Source organism: Azolla caroliniana, unplaced genomic scaffold, assembly GCF_043228905.1.
Source record: "Azolla caroliniana isolate FFs.n. ecotype wild unplaced genomic scaffold, voAzoCaro1.0.p SCAF_11, whole genome shotgun sequence".
Classification (NCBI taxonomy): Eukaryota; Viridiplantae; Streptophyta; class Polypodiopsida; order Salviniales; family Salviniaceae; genus Azolla; species Azolla caroliniana.
The window spans coordinates 5,642,724-5,647,512 of NW_028230446.1; the positions used below are offsets into that span (position 1 = coordinate 5,642,724).

General features: G+C 45.5%; 1 protein-coding gene across 1 annotated transcript; it reads left to right on the plus strand.

Moving 5' to 3' along the window:
• Positions 1 to 352: 352 nt before the first annotated feature.
• Positions 353 to 3,930, plus strand: LOC147857642 (FT-interacting protein 7-like). The gene has a single exon (XM_087326839.1). The coding sequence runs from the start codon at positions 754 to 756 to the stop codon at positions 3,685 to 3,687; it is 2,934 nt and encodes a 977-aa protein (XP_087182965.1). The 5' UTR covers positions 353 to 753; the 3' UTR covers positions 3,688 to 3,930.
• The last annotated feature ends 859 nt before the right edge of the window (positions 3,931 to 4,789 follow it).

Here is a 4,789-nt window from a genome sequence, read left to right on the forward strand (position 1 = left end):
TATCCATATAATTAGGTAAAGCTTGGATAAACAAACCAAGAAATACTACTTCTCTGTTCTGTTTTTTTCCCATTCTTTTCCTTTCGGATCTGTTTTGTTTTTTCCTGATTCAGTCAATGGCGGTATGGATTTATCCTGCTACCGTGTGTGATTCCTGTGTTCCCGATTACCCGCGTTCTGTGAGTGAATAAATCCAATTCCTTTCCACATTTCCTGAAGTGGGTTTCATTTCCTTCTTTTTTTTTCTTGTTGATTTTTTTTTTTTGGCCGCGGTTCTTGTTCCATACCACTTCCCTTTCCTTTTGAGTGATTATTCCACACGATCTGAGGGGTGCGAGTTTTTGCTTCGTCTGTGATTTTCTGAAGTGGGTTTTGCAGTCGATCTTTTGATAGATCGAGGGTGGATTTTCTTCTTTGCTATGGTGCTGGTCAAAACCACTTGTTTGGAGTGATTCTTAACAGTCTGGTTTTCTGAAGTGGGTATGTAATTGATCTGAGAGATAAAAATGCTGGGTTTGATCAAAACCACTTTCCTGTAGTCATTAAATTCCACATGTATTAAGGTGGTTTTCTGAACTTGATTCCGATCGAAAATCACTTGTTTTGAGTGGTTACTCCCACATAATCAGAGAGGTAGGCCTTTTCTTATTAGTGATTTTCTGATTTGGGTATTGATCTACTTTCTTCCAGTGATTATTCCCACATGATCTAGGTTTCTTTTTCTTCATTTGTGATTTCAGCAGAGAGAGAGAGATGCCTAATCTAAAGTTAGTAGTGGAGGTTTGTCATGCCAAGAACCTGCTAGCTAAAGATGGAGATGGCACTTCAAGCCCATATGTGGTGATAGATTTTGATAACCAGAGGCTGAAGACAAAGACTAAAGCTAAAGATCTGAACCCAGTATGGAACGAGAAACTCGAGTTCAACGTCAGTTCAAAGAATGTCCTAGAAGAAGAATCCATTGATCTAAGTGTGTATACCACTAAGAATGGGCAGAATAAGTCTCTTGGGAAGCTCTCCATACCTTGCTCCCATGTGAAGAAGAAAGGCTCAGATGCCTCAGATATGATCATTTCCTACTCTCTTGAGAAGAAGAGCGTGTTCACATCCATGTTTGCTAAAGGGAAAGGAGAGATCTACTTGAAGCTATACCACTATGAGCCTGAAGCCCCCAAGAAAGAGGAGAAGAAGGAGGAGAAGAAGGAGGAGAAGAAAGATGAGAAGAAGGATGAGAAAGGAGGAGGAGGTGAAGCTAAGAAACAAGAGAATAAGCCCATTGGTGCAACCACTCTATTTGTGGAAGAAGATGTGGGCAGCTATGATGTGAAGAGAACAAAGCCTAATCTGGTCTCACACAAAGTGGTCCATGACTTGGTCATGCCAATCCAGTATCTATATGTCAAAGTGGTCAAGGCCAAAGACCTTGCTGCCAAGGATGTATCGGGTAGCTCCGATCCTTATGTCGAAGTCAAGGTCGGTAATGCGAAAGCCACCACTGAAGTCAAGAAGCAGACCTTGGCCCCGGATTGGTCTAGCAACAACGTCTTTGCGTTTGCGACCAATACCAATGGAGCCCAAACGGTTGAGATCACAGTCTGGGACAAAGACACCGTGACCAAAGATGATTTCATGGGTTATGTTGGATTCGACTGGAGTGAGATCCCGACCCGAAGACCCCCCGATAGCCCTTTAGCTCCCCAGTGGTATAAACTGGAGCCAAGGAAGGATGAGAAGAGAGTGAAGGGAGAGATCATGCTCGCGGTTTGGCTTGGTACCCAAGCCGACGAAGCTTTCCCAGAGGCATGGCAATCCGACACCGGTGGCATGGCACTCAACCGCTCCAAGGTCTATATCTCCCCCAGGCTGTGGTACCTTCGCCTGACACTGATCGAAGCCCAAGATCTTATACCTCCTGGAAAAGACATACGCTTGTATGACGTGTCTGCGGTCGTTCATCTCGAGGGCCCACATACACAGGTTCACACCCGAAAGGCTTCCCCCGGCCGCCGTGGCGGTGGATCGGGCTCAGCTATTTTCTCGGGGGGCGAGATTCTCTTTGTCGCCTCGGAGCCTTTTGTCAGCAAGCTCGTGATCAATGTCATCAACAAGGTCTCCAAAGACAAGACTGAGATCATTGGTGCAGTCGCCATCCCTCTCTACAATGTCCCCAAACGGCATGACCGCAAGCCAGTGGAGCCAAGGTGGTTCGATCTCGAGAAATCGGAGAAGAAAGCCGAGGAATCAGGGAAATCCGGAGAGGCAGGGGCGGCCCCGAAGCCTGCCACGGCAAAGTTCACGAGCCGTATCCATATCGCGGTGAGCTTAGATGGAGGGTACCATGTGCTGGATGAGACAGCCTATCACACTAGCGATGTCCGCCCTACCGATCGGCGCCTATCCAAAAAGCCAATGGGCATTCTTGAGCTCGGGATTTTATCCGCCGGTTCGTTGCTCCCGACAAAGACCAAGGATGGGAAAGGGACGGCAGATGCTTATTGCATTGCGAAATATGGCAAAAAATGGATCCGGACGAGAACTGTGGTGAGTAGCTTGGCACCTCAATGGCATGAACAATACACTTGGGAGGTCTTTGATCCTTGCACTGTGCTCACTGTCGCAGTCTTTGACAATCACCTTGTGAGCAGCGATGCAACGAAGAAAGCCGAGAGTGATAAAGACTCCAAGGAAGCGAAAGAAGCGAAGCTCGATAGCATCATTGGAAAGATCCGGATCCGGCTCTCAACACTGTGTACGGATCGAACGTATACACATGAGTACCCTCTAGTGAGCCTCGAAAAGACAGGTGTGAAGAAGAAAGGTGATCTTGAGATTGCCGTACGGTTTTCTTGCACTGCGTGGTTCCCTCTCATCCGAGCTTATTCCCAACCATTGCTCCCGAAGCTTCATTACACGGAGCCGTTGAGCATGGAACAAGTGCAAGAGCTACGGAAGGTAGCGACGAACATTCAGATCCATTATCTCCAGAGAGCCGAGCCGCCCATTCGAGCCGAGGCCGTGAGGTACATTCTCGATGTAGACACCCACAATTGGAGTTACCGCCGAACAAAAGCAATGTGGAGCCGATTCTCGTCGGTGTTCTCGGGTCCCCGGAGGCTAGCAAAATGGCTCCACGAGATATGTATGTGGCGCAACAAACTGGCGACTGTCCTAGTCATTCTACTCTACATGATTCTGGTATGCTTTCCTGAGCAAATACTGCCGACACTCTTCCTCTACATATGCTTGATTGGGGCATGGCACTGGAGGTATCAGCCATCGCATCCTCCGCATATGGACATACGGCTTTCGCAAGCCGCCACTACAGTGGAAGAGGAGCTAGACGAAGAGTTTGACACTTTCCCGTCTTCGAAATCGCCCGAAGTGATCAAGCTGAGGTATGATCGGCTCCGGCGGCTGGCGGGCCGCATCCAGAGCGTGCTCACCGACTTTGTGTCCCAGCTCGAGAGGATACACGCGCTGCTGAGCTGGCGTGATCCGCGAGCCACGTCCATCTTCGTGGTCTTCTCCTTCATATTCGCGATCGTTCTCTATGTCGTCCCGCTTCGAGTTATCGGTGTATTGCTCGGGCTTTACTTCTTCCGGCCCCCTCGATTCCGGCAACGGGTCCCCAGTGCCCCCATGAACTTCTTTAGAAGGTTGCCTGCCTTATCTGATTCAATCATTTGATGATGATCCTATGCTAACTATTGACGTAACCATGGTCTTTCTTGACCAAAGGGTTCTCTTTACACTATTTTTCTTTATTAATCACATCATCCTAGTATATGCAATTATGTCATAGGTTCAATCCTAACCGCGGCTTTTTCCCCATGTATTTATGTATGTATGAATGTATGTATGTATGTATTCCATGGATTTCTCCTTTCCATGGTGAATATAACCTGCTTTAATAAATATATGTATGTATGTGTGTATCCTTGCTCCAAAGTGTAAAATTGGAATTTGTAATGAGGCAACCTATGTGCTTGTTTGAATCTTTTGCATCATGGTTCTTCTTCATCTCTTTGGATCTTATCACTCTTATGGTTGGAGCTTGTTTCTCTCTCTCCTTCCACCAGACATTGTACCCCCTCCCCCAAACACCGCGTGGCTTGAATTGCTTAGGTGTTGAAATGTTTCTTGTCAATCTAAATCGCATCTCATAAGATAAAGAAAAATCCTTTGGAAGCTATGGAACATGAAAAAAGTGGTGTTTGTTGTATGTCCACCTTGATGGATGGTTCTTTCTATGATTGTATGTAGTGAGGAAGTCATGTTTGCATGGTCAGTCAAATGTGTCCACAAGCTCAAAGTAATGGATGATGGTTAGTTTTGGATCAATATCATGACTAAACACATCCTACTATCCTTGTAGTAGATAGTTTTCCATCTTTAAGAGGCACAAAGATATCCCCAACTTCTAGCTTCTTTCTTTTGAACCCTTTCTTTGCAAGTTTCCATAAGAAGACATTTACCTCACATTTGATTATGTTTTAAAAGTGTGTTATCAGAGGAATGCATCTAGGGTTATTTATAATAGTTGTGATTAATATGTATGAGAGGAATCCATGCATGGAATTAGGGTTTTTAGAGTGTCTCTACTATGCATCCACAATTTATATTTACGCTTCGTGACAAGGTCTTTCTATTACATTACATCCTCTTTTTTAGGTCTACCTTAATGGCACTACCATTAGATGGTGTAAATTGTTTTTGGTAGTGAAATATAGGAATTTTTCTATATGTTGTCACACAATTCGGCCCCTTCTATTTCATTGAAATGGATGCC